Source organism: Podarcis vaucheri (assembly GCF_965113315.1).
Source record: "Podarcis vaucheri genome assembly, chromosome: 13".
Lineage (NCBI taxonomy): Eukaryota > Metazoa > Chordata > Lepidosauria > Squamata > Lacertidae > Podarcis > Podarcis vaucheri.
In genome coordinates this window covers 222,031-238,439 of record NC_138751.1, presented here as the reverse complement: position 1 = coordinate 238,439, position 16,409 = coordinate 222,031, and the positions used below count along the sequence as shown (strand labels likewise).

At 49.2% G+C, this 16,409-nt stretch overlaps 2 protein-coding genes across 6 annotated transcripts in view; both read right to left on the bottom strand.

The window, feature by feature from the left end:
• The window catches only part of LOC309517944 (uncharacterized protein), a 39,913-nt gene extending 37,556 nt beyond the window's left edge, over positions 1–2,357 (bottom strand). For 2 of the 5 annotated variants that reach the window (XM_082197621.1, XM_082197622.1), the window contains exons 1-2: positions 2,227–2,353; positions 42–454 (exon numbers count right to left, since the gene is read on the bottom strand). In XM_082197621.1, coding sequence (XP_082053747.1) covers positions 42–454; positions 2,227–2,257 — 444 coding nt within the window. In that variant the 5' untranslated portion in view covers positions 2,258–2,353. Of the gene's footprint in view, positions 1–41; positions 455–1,633; positions 1,861–2,226 lie in introns of those variants that run through there. The other 3 variants (XM_082197619.1, XM_082197624.1, XM_082197616.1) reach the window with 3 other exon arrangements.
• Positions 2,358–7,526: 5,169 nt separating this feature from the next.
• On the bottom strand, positions 7,527–14,121 carry LOC309518093 (uncharacterized protein). Its single transcript, XM_082197920.1, has 4 exons — positions 13,724–14,121; positions 10,190–10,316; positions 8,456–9,620; positions 7,527–8,405 (listed from the first exon to the last, which is right to left on the bottom strand). Exons 2-3 carry the CDS (start codon positions 10,221–10,223, stop codon positions 9,028–9,030), a joined length of 627 nt encoding a protein of 208 aa, XP_082054046.1. The 5' UTR covers positions 10,224–10,316; positions 13,724–14,121; the 3' UTR covers positions 7,527–8,405; positions 8,456–9,027.
• Between the last annotated feature and the right edge of the window lie 2,288 nt (positions 14,122–16,409).

Below are 16,409 nucleotides of genomic sequence, written 5' to 3'. Positions count from 1 at the left end.
TCAGAGTTCCCTGGGAGCATCCAGAGGAAAGTCTCTCTCACCTGCTTCCTCTCCTCTGCCTGACTCAGGAGGAAACCTTCGGCCAGGGCCACTGCCTGGGAACTGGTCTCTGCTCCGCATTCCCTCACCCAGCTCTCCATCTCCGCTGGAAGGACAGCCAGGAACTGCTCCAAGATCACCAGGTCCAGCATCTCAGCTTTCGTGTGCCTTTCTGGCTTCAGCCATTGATGGTCAAAGCGGTAGAGTCGGCTGCAAACCTCTCGGGGCCCTTTGGCCTCCTGGTAGCAGAACTGTCTCAGCTGCTGGCTCTGCACATCTGAGCGAAGAGTGTCCACCTCACCCAACTGCACTGAGTTTTCCCAGAATCCCCCACGGCTTCCAGTTTCCATGGCATGGCCTCTTCCTGCTTCAGGGCCAGCTGGGTCTTGCTCATCCATCTGTGCTCTCAGGAAGCCTGCAAGAGATCAGAAGACAACTTCTACAGCTCAGGAGCAAGGGGTCTACTCATGAGTATGCAGTCCTTGAAACTTCTCTGATGATGACGACTTTGGCTAGTTTGTGGTCTGGAAGGCCATAATGTATGAGATTATATGGAAATAGCAGAGCTTTCTGGCTCCATGTTCCTGATATTACTTCCCCCGTCTTGCTGTGTTGTACTTAGCGTGAACCCCCAGTGGAATTACGCTTGCATTATTTTCTGACCTTGCTTTCAGTCAGGATGGGATCCAGATTGCCTGTGTTTGACCTGGTTGTGGAGTTTTGTTTTGGTTTTGGACTCTGCTGCAAAGGCAGCTCTGCTCGCATGGGTGGGAGGCTGAGATGCCCCAAAATGCCCACGGAAGCAGGCAGAGGGCCTTCTTGGTGGTGGCACCCTGCCTGGGGAACTTCCTTCCCAGCAGATGTCAAGGAGATAAAGAACTACACAACTTTTAGAAGATATCTGAAGGCAGCCCTGTATCGGGAAGTTTTCAATGGCTGCTGTTTTATTGTGTTTATAATATTGTGTTGGGAGGCACCCAGAGTGGTTGGGGCAGCTCAGTCAGGTGGGTGCGGTACAAATATTATAACCACCACAACAGCATTGTTTTAATAATATACTGGATTGTTTTATAATATACTGAGTGCATATGTGCATATATCCTGGGTTTCTGATGAAAACATCTTTTTCCTTATTTAAGCATAATTTAATTATGTAATTTAAAACAAAGTAACATTTATTTGTGGCATCTGATTTCTATATACGGAGGAGGGTCCATACCACACATTTGTGATCTCCTTGTTTCAATATTTCACCAGTTTTTCTTTTTCTTTTATTCATTTCATTTAGAAATATTTCAATTGTTATTATTATTTATTATATCTGTATACCACCCTGCACTATGTTCACCAGATTTTTTCAATGAATCCGGGGACCATTATTATTATTATTATTATTATTATTATTATTATTGAAGCAGAGTAGCAACAGGGAGTCGGTAGTGGGGATGGCAAGGCAAAAGACCCTGGGCCTATAACAACAACTTGAATTTCTAGACCTCTATTCCTTATGTAAAGCAACCTATGAGTATTTACAAGCAGCACATTCAGGGACCAAACAGTTCAGGAAAAACTCACAATTTCTACATTTAGCTACCTTCCAATATTCTGTTCCTGCGTCAGAAACTCGGCTATGATCTTTTCATCAGGTCAGTGCCTAGAATCCATCCAGTTAATCCATTTCGGGAAGCGCCCCCCCCCCCCAATAAACTAGCACTGCTGATGCCAAAGTCCAGGCCAAGCTGCGCTTGATTTAAGGAGCAGGTAGAGGAAAGAAAGTCTGCTCCGGGGGGGGGGGGTTGCCCGGATGGATCAGCTGAACACGGCGTCCTCCCGTGGGGGGGGGGGGGGGCTCAGCTCGCCGGCTCTGCACCCGAGGGGATCCTTGCATTGCTCTCTCTGTGGAGATGCCCTTGAAGACGAGCTGGAAACGGGCCCACAATCCCGCGGCCACATTATGGGCTGGGATCCCTTTATGGCATAGTTCTACCCTCATTTTTTTCTCCAATGAGCTCAAGGGGGCATCCATGGGTCTGTAGCTGCACACCTCCTGGGAAGGAGCCCGCGCCCTGGCTTTGCAGAGATGGAGGGGGAGGACCCTGGGCTCCCTGATTTGGGGGTCTGTGGGGGTGGGCAGGGGACCCCTCTTCTCCCCAATGAAGAGAGAGGAGGAAGAGAGATGAGACTCACCAGCGCGCAGAAGGCGCCGCCGAGGCAGCATTTGCAAAGGAGACGACAGCCCCCTCCCCCTCTTGCAGGAAGGGAGGGGGAAGGGAGGACCCCCCCCGCGACACTTTTATTTCCTGTCCTCTCTAGGAATCCAGCTCCTTTTAACCCTTGGCAAGCCGTGTGCACCCAGCTCACACTTCTCTCCCTCTCTGGAGCCCAGGACAAGCCGTGTGCGTTGCGCACAGTCAGAGAAGTTATCTTGGGCGACGGGTGGGGACCCTCTTGGCTGACGGGCCAAGCTGCTCCTTCCATTGGAAACAGAAAGAGGAGCAGCTTGCAGGGGGAAAGGTTCATCAGACCAGGGACTCGTACTCTCCAAAATTTCGCCGATAAATTTTACTGTTTATAACCTATACATCTTACTGAGTTGTCCCAACCACTCTGGGTTGCTTCCAACATATATAAAAACATAATAAAACATTAAACATTAAAAAAATACTTCCTTGTGCCATCTGATTGCCTTCAGACAGCTCCGGGGTCAGGTAACTCCATACCCAACAACATTTCTCCAATGAAAATAGGGACATACTAAGGAAAAGCAAAAAGTCCCATGGACTGAAAGAAGTCCGTGACTCCCAACTTGGTGTGTGTGTGTGTGTGTGTGTGAGAGAGAGAGAGAGAGAGAGAGCGCAAAATTCCGCACCCGGGTACCACATGGCCTTGCTACACCTCTGAGTAAGGGAACTCCTAGCTATTTTAAATGAATTCAACTCTCCAGGGCCTGAGGAGCTGCGTCCAAGGGTTGTAAAGGAGCTTGCTTATGTAACTTCAGAGTTTCTTTCTATGATCTTTGAGAAATCTTGGAGAACAGGTGACGACATCCTGCAGACCAGCATTCTCAAAGGGGGGGGGGGGCGGAATAAGACCCAGATATGTACCAACTGGTGAGCTTGACACTGATACCAGGGAAGGTCCTAGAACAGACAATTCAACAGTCAGTCTGTGAGGAGTTAGAAAAGGATGCTGAGACTACTAAGACCCAGTATGGGTTTCCGAAGAACAAGTCATGCCGGACAAATCTCATTTCATGGTCATTTGAGGCTCAGGTGGCCTCAGTGACTAGGAGTGCCCATTTCCAGCTCAGGTAGTTTGCCAGCCAGTCTGTCAGGCTCCAGGGAATCAGACCCCCCCCTCCCTCACAGCAGGGGAGCCTCAAGGAAGCTGAGCATCTTCAGTGCAGGATCACACCACTTTAAAGAGCCATGGCTTCGTCCAAAGAATCCAGGGAAGTGGGAAAGCTTTACTTCTAACTGAAGGGCAACAGAGGACTTGCATCTGGAGGAGCTCAGCATCAGAGCGGGAGAGGAGCCCTGCAGGATCAGGCCAGTGGGCCCCCCCCTTCCCACTGGGGCCTCAATGGGAAGCCCCCCAGCCGGACTGGGGCGCAAGAGCCCCTCTCTTCCCCCCCCCTGCGCTCCTTCCAGCAACTGGGACTCAGCAGCATCTCTGGGGAGAGAAGAGCTCAGTCCTCGAGGATGAAGCCCCCAGGAGCCTCTCCTCCTCCTCCTCCTCCTCCCTGCCCTGGTCCCAGCCTGGCCTCCTGGGGCGGGGAGTTCCGCAGGCTTGACTCTGCCCCGCACCAAGAAGCGCTTTCTTTTCTCTGCCCTCCATCTACCAACGGACTTTATTCACTAAATGTATAGGTCAGGTTTTCCTTTTTATTTCTTGCGTTTATTTTAAGTCCAAATGTTTCTGTTGGGCTACAGCCCGTTAATAAATGGGACTTACTCATTAATCTGAATTGAGTTTATTTGCATTACTGACGTATCTACTGAGAGAGAGAGAAACTTTGTATCAATGTAACATTTTTATATGCAACCGTGTCTTTTTGAAATGTGTATTTGTTTACATTGTTGTTGCTGCCATTTCCTGTGCACCGTTTATATTTATAATATATTAAGTGGTATAGAAATTTAATACTATACCAATACTGTACATAATCCCCGCTCTAAGCCAAAGACCCGTCCCCAAAGTGTCAAGCAGCGAATGGATCCAAATGAAGTTGCAGATCTCCTGCGCAGGCCAAGGGCGGGGATTTCAGCTGCCTGACTTGGGGGTCCCCGCATGCACCTCGCCCCCCCCCACCCCGCGCACGCACCCTTCCCTGCCGCCTTGGGACGCCCAGCCTTCTCCCCAATGCACCCTGCGCTCTCAGAGAAAGGAGACTCACCGGATTCCAGAAGGCGCCCGCAAGGCAGTTGGTGCAGAGAAGAGAGAAGAGAGACGAAAGCCCCCCCCCCCACTCCCCTTTGCGGGAAGGAGCTTCGGAGGAAGGACTCCCCCACCCCCTGGCCTCTCTAGGAGTGCAGCTCTGTTCCCTTCCACCTTTGCAAGGCGGCGCCCCCGCCTCCAGGTGCGTCTCCCCTGGCTTTCCTCTGAACTAGAAAGAGGCAGCCGCTGCAGCCTTTCTTCAGAGGGAAGTCTCTCTCTCTCTCTCCCCCCCCCCCCCGGATCATTCGGGCGGCCCTTTCCTAAGACTATTTCTGCTCTGAGGCGAGGGGACCAGAACTGGACAGAGGATTCCCGGTGTAGTCGCCCCCTCGATCCGTAGAAGGGCATTCTGGTACTGGGAATCTCATGTTCAGTTCCTTTCCTAAGGGTAAAATGCGGTTTTGACTATGCTACCACTCAGTGGATTTGTAACTGGCTGACTGACCTAGCCCAAAGGGTGCTCATCAATGGTTCCTCTTCATCCTGGAGAAGAGTGACTAGTGGGGTGCCACAGGGTTCTGTCTTGGGCCCGGTCTTATTCAACATCTTTATCAACGACTTGGATGATGGACTCAAGGGCATCTTGATCAAATTTGCAGATGACACCAAACTGGGAGGGGTGGCTAACACCCCAGAGGACAGGATCACACTTCAAAACGACCTTGACAGATTAGAGAACTGGGCCAAAACAAACAAGATGAACTTTAACAGGGAGAAATGTAAAGTATTGCACTTGGGCAAAAAAAATGAGAGGCACAAATACAAGATGGGGGACACCTGGCTTGAGAGCAGTACATGTGAAAAGGATCTAGAAGTCTTGGTTGACCACAAACTTGACATGAGCCAACAGTGTGACGGGGCAGCTAAAAAAGCCAATGCAATTCTGGGCCTCATCAATAGGAGTATAGCATCTAGATCAAGGGAAGTCATAGTGCCACTGTATTCTGCTCTGGTCAGACCTCACCTGGAGTACTGTGTCCAGTTCTGGGCACCACAGTTCAAGAAGGACACTGACAAACTGGAACGTGTCCAGAGGAGGGCAACCAAAATGGTCCAAGGCCTGGAAACGATGCCTTATGAGGAACGGCTAAGGGAGCTGGGCATGTTTAGCCTGGAGAAGAGGAGGTTAAGGGGTGATATGATAGCCATGTTCAAATATAGAAAAGGATGTCACATAGAGGAGGGCGAAAGGTTGTTTTCTGCTGCTCCAGAGAAGCGGACACGGAGCAATGGATCCAAACTACAAGAAAGAAGATTCCACCTAAACATTAGGAAGAACTTCCTGACAGTAAGAGCTGTTCGACAGTGGAATTTGCTGCCTAGGAGTGTGGTGGAGTCTCCTACTTTGGAGGTCTTTAAGCAGAGGCTTGACAACCATATGTCAGGAGTGCTCTGATGGTGTTTCCTGCTTGGCAGGGGGTTGGACTCGATGGCCCTTGTGGTCTCTTCCAACTCTAGGATTCTATGATTCTATGGTACAGGCAAAGCGGAGAGGGCTCATCCGGCTGCCTGATCGGATCAGCCTGGCCGGCAGCGGGCAAACGCCGAGGCGAAAAGGCACAGAGCAAGACTTGCGCAGGCACAAGCGCGTCAACTTTGGGGAGCAGGAGGGAAAGACCACCTTTTCTTTATCTGACCGACCAGGAGCCGTCCTGCTGAACAGCTGACCAATCGCAGCCTGTAGAACAGACCTTTAAACCTTAATCCCGCTTGCGAATCCGCAGCCCCTATAGGGGAAAATGGGAGGCAGGCCGAAGAAAAGGCTGAATCGCCTCCGTCAAAGTCTGCAAGGAGCCGCCAAGGATCACCTCGCTCTCACTCCAAGGGCCGGAGGTCCCCAAGGGACGCGCGCCGAAGCCCCAGCCTTTCTGCTCTATATTTTGAATGAAAGAAACACAGAAACTCATTAGGAATAGCCGAATAAATGTTTTTACTTGGTTCCAGGGCAGAGACAGAAGGGGGCTGGGTCATGAGATGAATTGGGCAGGCAGACCACAATGCCGGGAGCGTGGCTCCAGGATCACACCTTACCAAGCGCTAGACAGGAGCCCGGCAGACTTTCAAGCGCAGGAAAACCCACCTCAGGGTGGAGATTCACGCGGTGCAGCAAACCTGACTGTGCCAAGCGATACAAAATAACGAAAGGAAGTGTAAATACTTTCTCTGCTAGGTGAAATATGTCTAATCCCGGCCTTGAGGGACAGGGGGGTGTCGGGGGCTCCCACACCTTCCTTCTGACGGCTTTCATGATGCTTTTGCAGATGTATGCTGGGAAACTTTGGGAATTAAAAAAAACGGAGGTAACCTTTGATCTTGGTTGTTCTTTGCTTTGCTTAAAGTTAGAAACTTTGTGGCAACAAAATAAATGATTTGGCGTGGCTGCCGCTGTTCTTCTTGGCTGTGGTCCCTTGCCTGAACATGACTGATTTGGGACCCACAGAGCCAGACCCATTGAAGTTGGGGAACCCCTCTCGCTGGGGCTCACAAGTTTTGTTGTTTATTTTCCCCTTTAACACAAACAATCCCTAACACTAAGATGACACCTCAAAATGTACGTATTATGTCCTGATACCTAAGTGCTTATATAGAAAACCCCAAAACTCATGTTGCAGCAATGGAACATTTTTTTAAACGTCAACAACTTCAAAGTAAATTCAAGTATGGGGTGTGGGGGGAGGGGGAGGGGAAGAAAGGTGCTTTAAATGTATGGTGGACAAAGCCTCATTGGCTCTCCAGGCTCCCCAGCCTCAGATTTCTTGAGCTAAAGAACTGGAATGCCCATATCTAAGCAGGATAGGATTTCTGTGACCGGTTGTTTCATTGCAGTTTCGAAGCTGGGTGTCTTAGTTCAGGTTCAGGGACTCCTCTCTGGAAGCAGGAGAACCCGGCCCCCTCGCCACTGTCTTTGGAGCAATGCTCCATCTTTGCAGGAACTTCTGAAACATTTCATTTTGATTTCATGTGGTTGTTTTGAAGACTGTGCTCTAGTTTGGTCTTGCATTCAAATGCAACCGTGGCCATTGCAAAAAGGAATCCTTGCGATTGTTAAGTTTTGCGGCATAAACCATCATTTGTATTGATGCATTTATTTTAAAGATTATGTGATTATGGGTCATATTAAGCAGAGAGGGAGCTGAGAGGGAGGAAAGAGTGTGTCACCACTCAGCCACAAAGCTCACTGTGCGACCTTGGAGCAGAAAGTCCTTGTCTCTCAGCCTAAAGTACCTCACAGGATTGCTTGTTTGTATGCTAATATTTATGGACATCTGCATCAGAAAAATATGCCAGTGGTTTACAGCAATATAAAAACATAAAACCAAACAAAAACATCATTAAAACTTAACAACAGGTTAAAAGCAAAAGGAAATATCTAAAACACAAGCATCAATAGACCCTTGTGAGGGATGTTGTCTTAATGGCCTGCAGGTGTTTAAAAGCTGGCACAGAAGGCGCCCCCTGAATCTCTAGTGGCAGGGGGTTCCACAGGACTGGTCCATGACACCCAAGGCTTGAGATCAACACTGGTAAAAGGAGACCCATGAGCACCTTGCAGGAGAAGTGGAATAGGTATAACTGCAATGCAGCTAAAGAACCATAAAAATATAAGAAATGTGTCTCCAGCCCACATCCCAGATTTTGAAGTGTGTGTGGCCAAGAATGGACTCATGAAAAGCCCTCCCTAAAAACCAAACGAAAAAGAACCTGCCACACACCCAGGATATTCAGGGCTACAGACTTGGGACCTAGGCTGTGTGCTGGGAGAGGTCTGCCTGCCCATTCTTCATGGCAACTCCCTTTCCTCTGCTCCAGACTTAGAGCAAAGTCACAGCCACCTTTCCAGCTCAAGGCAGCACACATAGCTCAATGCCCCTTCCAAAACACCCCCACTTTGAAATCACAATTTTAGAAAGCAATAATTATGAAACCCGCTCTGGTCCATGGAGTCAAGAAGAGTCGGACACGACTAAACAACAACAACAAAACTGGTTCAGCCAGTGCTGGTTGTGTGTGTGTCCAATACAGATGTCAATAAGCAACACAATTCAGAGTGGATTTTGTGTGTGCAACTTGCAGAGAACAGAGTCTGTGATTCGAATCCCTCTCCACTCTCCATCCCTTCTCTCAACTTCCTGCAATACTGGGGAAATGCTGCTGGTCCACCTTATAGAGATACTGTAAGAATGTCTTCATGAATAGCTTTGAATGCTTCAGAATGCCCTATGCAGAGGTCTAGTTTGTCTCCCAATGTTCTGCCACCAGCGCCTTCTCTGAGAGGTGCTCTGGCACTATCCTGGCACCACCTTCCCACTGTATTCAAGAGGCACAGAGAAAGAAAGGAAATTCAAACATCAGGCAGAACTTTCTGGTGGTACGAGCTGTTCAACAGTGGGATGGACTCCATCAGAAGATGGTGGGACTTTGCTTCATTGGAGGTTTTAAGCAGAGGTTGGATAGTCATCTGTCATGGATGCTTTAGCTAAGATTCCTGCACTGCACAGGGTTCAGCTAGATGCCCCTCAGTGCCCCTTTCAACTCTACAATTTTATGCTTCTATGGTTTCTCCCCTGTATGAATTCTTTGATGGGAAGTGAGATGGGCACTCCATCTGAAGCTCTTTCCACATTCCAAGCACTGAAAGGGTTTCTCCCCTCTATGAATTCTTTGATGGTAAGTGAGACTTTTTTTCCAACTGAAGTTTTTGCCACATTCGAGGCACTGATATGGTTTATCCCCTGTATGAATTATTTGATGGGAAATGAGACTGGCCCTCTGACTGAAGTTCTTTCCACATTCCACGCATTGATAGGGTTTCTCCCCTGTGTGAATTCTTTGGTGGGAAGTGAGGTTGGCACTGTGACGGAAGCTCTTCCCACATTCCAAGCACAGATATGGTTTCTCCCCTGTATGAATTCTTTGGTGGGAAGTGAGATGGATGCTCTGTCTAAAGCTCTTGCCACATTCCAGGCACTTATATGGTTTATCCTCTGTGTGAATTCTTTGATGGGCCCGGAGATGGGCTCTCTCACTGAAGCTCTTGCCACATTCAAGGCACTGATATGGTTTGTCCCCTGTATGAATTGATATGGCTTCTCCAATGTGTGGATTTTGTTGTGGTCTCCCTTGTTCTTCTAATTCATCACCACCTGAAACAAAGACCGAAGCAAATTAGCACCTCAGGAAGAAATGGACCACCAGTTATTGAACAATGCTAAAGACCACTTGTGATAGAGGATGAACGAAGGGGAGTTAAATGTGAGCACTTCCCACATTCACAGACATATTTATGGGAACATGAGATCCAAAAAAACTGGCTCTGTTCTGGGATGAATATTGTTTGGGCCAATCATTGTATCTGCTCCACCTTGGTCAGTCACCTCCTTGGTCAACCAAAAACAGACAGAAGCAGAAACAAAAACACAAAACCTGACAGAATCTACATCCGCTTCCCTAACAACTCTGAAGACTACATTTAAGAAGGCCTGGGAACTTCAGACCAGCCTGATCATGGTTTACAAAGGCATAACTGGAGGAAGAATCTTCACAGACCAAACAGTCTATACCGCTTGATTCAAGGTGAGCTTTAGGGGTGTTAGAATCCCAGGTGCTCTAGGTGGCGCTGTTGAGCACCATCCAAATCTGGGACATTTGTCACATAGAGATACAGTATTATGGAATTTCAATACGTATATTATGATCCCACAGGGAGCCTTACCAAGAGAGTCCATGATCCCATGATTCTCCTCCATGACGTCTTTATGCAGAGCTCTCTGGTCAGGATCCAGCAACGCTCACTCCTAATCTATGAAACGCACAGCTACAGCTTCAAAGCACACTTTACCCTGAAAGAAAATGGGAAAGGTTCTCTTAGATAATATTACTGAAAACACATTGTTCTTTTCTTTTCTACCTATTAATTGCTGTGTCCCTTTAATGGGTTGTTTTGCTGGACATTTTAATTATGGATGCTTAACATCTTAATGGAATTCTTTTACTGTGTATTTTAATGAAGCCTATTTTAGTCTTCAACAATAAACATAGAAATAAAAATGCAATGACTGATTTAAAGAATCATAGAATTGTCGATTTGGGAGGGGTCCTGAGTGTCATCTGGCCCAAGTCCCTGCAATATAGGAGTCTCATCTGTGGCGGACGGCCATCCAGCCTCTGCTTAGGAACCACCAATGAAGGAAAGTCCACCACATTCTGAGGGAGTCCCTTCCACTGTCAATCAGCTCTTAGCATCAGAACAATCTCCAAGATTCAGACTCTCCCTTCTTGCAGCCAAGAACTTGAAGCCATTAGTTCGGATCCTCCCACTGAAAGCAAGAGAAAACAAGCCCGCTTCGTCCTCCATGTGTAAGCATTTGAGACAGGGGCTCTTGGCTACAGCTGGCTTCCTCCTCCTGGGTCTTCAAGAGCTGCTCTCCTGCCAACCCAACTTCAGGGCACGTTTGTCTCATTTTCTAGCACTTAGAATCTCCAGCGCTCTCAATCCATAGCCCTGAGGTGGGGCCACTTTTTATTTGTTCTGAGGGCCAGATCCTGGTCCCACCCCCCTCCCCAGCTGTAGGGCCAAGTGGGAGGGGCCAAAGTTCATTTGGGTAGGCTCAAAAGACAGCTGTCAAAAGTAAGTAGGACTCACCTTCTTTTGTGATTGTTAGTTTTTAAAAGATGTTTTTAATGTTGTGTTTTTATGTCATCTGTCCTGGGAACTTAGGGTGAAGGCAGGTAAATAACAATAACAATAGCAATAATAATGTGACATTGTTTAACCCTCACACAGCCATATCTACTTGCGGCTACTCCTATGGGGTTATTGCAATGCCCTCTGTGTGGAGCTACCCTTGAATTTGACTTAGAAAGTGGTGCAAAATGCAACGGCCATGTTATGGGCTGGATTCCCTCTCTTGACTTATGGCATTTCTATCCCCCCCCCCGCCTTTCTCCAGGGAGCTCCAGGTGGCATCCGTGGGTCTACCCCTCCTCACTGAATCCCCACAACGACCCTTGAGAACAAATTTAATTCCTGTTTCAAAACAGCTGCACTGGCTGTCCCTTCATTTCTGGGCCCAGTTCAAGGAAGTCTTCACTTAGGTCCCCCAACAAAAGAACCTGAGGAAAGCTGGGGGGGGGGGGCTGTTGAAGAAATGAAGCGCCCAGAACACACACACACCATCAGCATTTGGCTCAATCTGGTTGATCTAAATTTAAATTCACACATGAATTACTTTGTTCACTTTGAAGCTGACTCCCATCAATAGACCAATTGATGACCTATTGATGACCATCAATAGACCAATACTTTATATGGTTTCATAGGTGACATAAGAGGAAAAATAGCTATTGCACAACCACAAGGGCTGCTGACTCGGCTCTGCGGTCTTGGCTGTTCTCTGTTTACTCTCCTCTATCCTGCTCCCCCTTTTTCTCTTTAAACCAATTCATGAACCAAAAACCTACCGTATACACTGACCACTAATAATGAACCACACAATGTAGATGTTCCTGAAAAATTGTTGTGATATTTTTCTAACATACAAAGGACATGAGAAGACTCCATCTATTTCTTTGTATCATTTACCACTCCTATGATCCTTGTTTATTTAATTCTGTAAAAAGTTATTCTAAAAACAAAAAAAAAGGCAACACATGCACCCAGGCCCTGTCCGCACTGTCCAGAACATTTTAAAGAGCCACGGCTTCGTCCACGTGATAGTGGGAACAGTAGTTTGTTAAGGATTCTGAGATTTGCTAGGACACACACACACACACACAGAGAGAGAGAGAGAGAGAGAGAGAGAGAGAGAGAGAGTTTAACAATCCTTCCTTCTTGCCAGGGAACTAGGACAGGTGCATATGCTGTTGGGAGAGGGTCTCCCAGCAACTGTAACCACTGGGGGGCCCTGACTTTTTCACCCCCTCCCACAGCACAGATTTGCTTCCTTTTCACCAAGGCCTCTGCTGCCTCGGATGGAAAGACCTGCAGTGCTTTTCCAGAGAGCTTCCTCTTCAGTCTTCAAAGATCCTCTCAAGGCAGGGTAGGCAAACTAAGGCCAGGGCCCAAATCTGGCCCAATCCCCTTCTAAATCTGGCCTGCAGACATTCCAGAAATCATTGTGCTTTTACATGAGTAGAATATGTCCTTTTATTTAAAATGCATCTCTGGGTTATTTGTGGGGCATAGGAATTCGTTCATCCCCCCCCCCAAAAAAAATAGTCTGGCCCCCCCACAAGGTCTGAGGGACTGTGGACCGGCCCTCTGCTGAAAAAGTTTGCTGACTCCTGACTGAAGGCTTGCATGCCTGAATTGGAGCAGGTTTATCAGCCAGGAGTCTGAATAGCAACCTTGTCTGATTCATATGGGGCAGCGGGGGGGGGGGAGCTTTACTTCCAAGTGAAAGACAACTGAGGAGTCTGTTGCATCTGGAGGAGCTCAGCACCAGAGCAGGAGAAGAGCCCTGCAGGATCAGGCCAGTGGGGCCTCCTCTGGAGTCTCTCCCCCCTCTCCCGTTCTCACAGGGGCATCAATGGGAAGCCCCCCAGCAGGACTGGGGCGCAAGAGCCCCTCTCTGCACCTGCACTTACCAGAAGATGGGAAACAAGTTACATTTGTATACAGCGCCCTCCTTCATGGGAAGATGAAACCAGCACTTTGAACTGGGCCTGGAAAGTAACTGGCAGCCGGTGAAGTCAGGCCAGGATTGGTGTTAAATGCTTAAACCGTCTTACTCCTCCAACGGGGGGCCAGGATCCACGCATCGCCCTCTCCTCCTCTGTGCTTTGGCCTCATTCTCCCGTTAAAAGGCTGGCGGCCTGCTTGCCTCCTGCGGGAGGGAGTTCCGGAGTTTTCTCTCTGCACTGCAGGAAAAAGCACGCTCTTTTCTCTGCCCCCCCCCCTCAACGCACTCTGTGCATTTCCTGCCTAAGCCAGGGCTTCGTTTTTATTTTAGGTCCAACAGCTTTGTACGGCTGCAATCTCTGTTAATAAATGGGCCTCGTTCCTCAGTCTGAATGGGGTTTATTGGCATTCCTCGTTTTTCTCTCCCGAAAGGGAGAGTCCAAAAGAGGACACAACTGCAGACCACCCACGAACCTGCGTGGCTTAGCCGAGAGGAAGGGGGCAGGTCCCTTTGCTCCCTCACTTGGGGGTCGCCCCCATGCACGAGCTGAGCAGGACCCCCCTGCATCCTCCCATGCAGCCCCCCTTCTCCCCAGCGCGCCCTAAGACTGAAGAGACGAGACTCACCGCATCCCAGAATGCAGCCTCTCTCCTCTGGCAGGAAGGGACGCAGGGGGGAGCTTTGGTTCTGGAGGAACTGACCCCCCCCCCGCTCTTTTATTGCCTGTCCTCTCTAGGAACCCAGCTCTGCTCCGTTTAACCCTTGGCAAGCCGATTGCACCCAGCTCACACCTCTTTCCCTTTCCAAACAGGAGCCCGGCAGGAGCCGTGTGCATTGCGCACCCCCAGAGAGGGTTTAATGGGGGGGGGCTCTTGGCAGACGTGCTGAGCTTCTCCCTCCCTTGGAAACAGAAACAGGAGGAGCAGCTTGGGGGGGGGGGGTTGAAGGCTCTGCAGGAAGCAGGAAAGCCCATCGCAGAATACGAGAATCCTCCACGATTTGCGAGCAGACCCAGAGCGCGCCTGCGCCCGCGCCCCTCCTCCTCCTCCTCCTCCTCCTCTTAGTCCAGAGGATCGCGAGGAGAGGAGGAGGAAGGCAGGCAGCCCCCCTCCCCCCTCGCGCGCGCACCCGCCACTCACCCTCCGGACGAGCCCCGGCAATAGCCCCAGGCACGCGCTTTTAAGCACAATGGCTTAAGCCTTAAGGTACTCTGCTATGGAAGTTATTCTACACTATTCCTGTATTGTACCGGGGAAGCAGGGCCGGAGATTTCCATGGAAGCCGAAGAGCAGCCCAACAGGTTAATCCGGAGTGGGACTGCATCACGGGACTCCGTTAAATGGAAACGAAGTATCCAGAGGCACCTATTTACAGAGGATGCTTTCACTTAGCTCCGTTATCCCGATGAAAAACACCTTCTTGGTGAAATACCGCTTTTACCAGTAACACCTGCACAGAACAAGTCCTTTCCAAGTCCTTTGTATTCGTTTTGTAGCCCCTCCCCCCATGAATAATGGGTCCTCAAACAGGTTCTAGGAATCCTCTCAAGTCCCTTTCACTCTGTCGTCATATCGTGGGGGTTTCCAGTGAAAATCCCGTATTTGGCAGCACTCCCTAAAATTGATGTCATGCAATGGAAACCCCAAAAAGCACAGGAAGTCCTCTGGGCTTTTAAAATATGGAATCTGTGGAAATAAAGCTTCCATCGCCCCGTCTATTCTGTTTTCATTCACTCATCGCACCTCTACACTTCTGGAATTTGTGGAGGTCAGTTTTTGCGGTGCTGCCAAATGTTTCGAAAACAGGATTTGTGCTACAAAGCACCTCATAATAATTGCAAAAATTGCAAAACTGAAATTGGAACTGTAAAAGATAAAATTATTACTACAGTCAAACCCCGATTGTTGGCAGCTCCATTCTCTCAGCCCCACGCCTGATCTCCAGCTTCAGAATCAGAATTTTATTATTACGGTCACAGACCAGTTCCGGGGTCCAGTTTCAGACATTCTGATATATTGGAATACCATGATGTTTAGCTGCTGATACATCACAATGCTGAAAACCAGATATCACTCAGCCCAGTCTGCTTTTAGCACAGTCACACCTCGGCTCCCGAACACCTTGGGAATCGTACATTTTGGCTCCCAAACAACCAAAAACTGGAAGTGAGTGTTCTGGTTTTCGAACGTTCTTTTGGAAGCTGAACGTCTGGTCCTCTCCAGGAATCCAGCTCATCTCCTTTTAAACCTTGGCAATCCTTGCAAAATATGGTCTGAAGCTCAACATAAAAAAAAAAAATTAAAATCATGGCCACTGGTCCCATCACCTCCTGGCAAACAGAAGGGGAAGAAATGGAGGCAGTGACAGATTTTACCTTCTTGGGCTCCATGATCACTGCAGATGGCGACAGCAGTCACGAAATTAAAAGACTGCCCCAGACAGACCTCAATATCTCGCCCCCCCCCCCAAGGGAGTGACGGCAGGAGAGAGGCAGGCAGGCGGAGCGGCCCCCGCCCCAGGTTGCCACTGCCGCCGAGTGCATGCGCGAAGCGGGAGCTGGCGCTCTCCAAAAGAGGAGACGCGAAGTGCAGGCCCCCAAGGAGCCCCCGGGAGGAGGAGGCGGCGGCGGCGGCGGGGGCAGGTTGTGGGCTTTTTCATCGCTCCAAGCCCCGCCACACAGTCCGACCGGGGGGCGTGGGGCCACGAGTCTCCTGAGCTAATATTCCCCAGGCCCTCCACAACGCGTGTACTTCTGAGCGCACGCAGAGCGCACGTGCATCCACAAACATCCCCCGCCCTCCTCCCCGGGCCAGAAGATGGCAGGGAGGCAGGCAGCCCACCCAACCGCGGCTCCCCTCGTGGGCGCGCCCGACACTCAAGAAACCTCAGGCACCTGCTGATAAGTAGAATTGCATTGAATGGGCGAGGCCATTGCTATAAGAAATTTAAATGACCGTTATATGATTTATAAAGTCTCTAGGTCCTCTTGTTTCCATTGTATCATTTCGTATCATCAGATGGGTGACACCTAGCTTGAGAGCAGTACATGTGAAAAGGATCTAGGAGTCTTGGTTGACCACAAACTTGACATGAGCCAACAGTGTGACGCGGCAGCTAAAAAAGCCAATGCAATTCTGGGCCTCATCAATAGGAGTATAGCATCTAGATCAAGGGAAGTCATAGTGCCACTGTATTCTGCTCTGGTCAGACCACACCTGGAGTACTGTGTCCAGTTCTGGGCACCACAATTCAAGAAGGACACTGACAAACTGGAACGTGTCCAGAGGAGGGCAACCAAAATGGTCAAAGGCC